Source organism: Alligator sinensis, unplaced genomic scaffold (assembly GCF_000455745.1).
Source record: "Alligator sinensis unplaced genomic scaffold, ASM45574v1 scaffold694_1, whole genome shotgun sequence".
Taxonomy (NCBI): domain Eukaryota; kingdom Metazoa; phylum Chordata; order Crocodylia; family Alligatoridae; genus Alligator; species Alligator sinensis.
The window spans coordinates 918,220-918,768 of record NW_005842339.1 but is presented as its reverse complement, the minus strand read 5'-3'; the positions used below and the strand labels follow the sequence as shown (position 1 = coordinate 918,768).

Here is a 549-nt window from a genome sequence, read left to right as displayed (position 1 = left end):
CCCCGCCCCCGCCTCTGGCTCCGATTGGCTCTCGCTGCTGACACTCAGGGCGACGCCATAAGAGGGCGGGGCGGGCGAAGCGGGCATAACAAAGGGCGGTCGCGCGCCGGGTGACGGGGCTTTGTACCTGGCGCGTCCAGCCCGCCCGAGCCACCGGGCCCGCCGAGCTGCCAATGAAGTGTGAAAACTGCACCAAGAAGGTGAGCCAAGTTTCGTGACTTCCTCCGTCTCCTCCCCGCTTCCCGGGCCCCAGCTGCCCTCTCCCTCCGGGGCCGGTTCCTGCTTGCTCCAGGGCACTGCAGCGCCTGCGCCACCTCCCCGGGGACACGGGCCGCCGGCTCCCTCCTCCTGTCCCTGCCAGCCCCGCATGGGGATCCTGCGTGCCCGTCCCTCCAGGCCCCCGCGCGCCAGCCGTGTTTCGGATTAGCTTTACTTGACTTGTTTTCTTTCCTCTCTGGCACTGTGCAGTGGTTCGCAGCGTCGTGGGGTGTTTGCATGTTTGCTGCTGTTGTATTTACTCAAATGTAAGACGACCTCCCAATCAGCATT

General features: G+C 65.6%; 1 protein-coding gene across 2 annotated transcripts in view; it reads left to right on the top strand.

The window, feature by feature from the left end:
* The first annotated feature begins 46 nt into the window (after positions 1-46).
* NARF (nuclear prelamin A recognition factor) overlaps positions 47-549 on the top strand; it is a 25,559-nt gene continuing 25,056 nt past the window's right edge. The window contains exons 1-2 of one of the 2 annotated variants that reach the window (XM_025210180.1): positions 61-200; positions 469-524. Coding sequence is in view for 1 of the 2 variants with exons in the window: in XM_006028740.3 (XP_006028802.1) it covers positions 174-200 (27 nt within the window). In the remaining variant the exon portion in view is untranslated. Of the gene's footprint in view, positions 201-468; positions 525-549 lie in introns of both variants that reach the window. The other variant, XM_006028740.3, reaches the window with a different exon arrangement.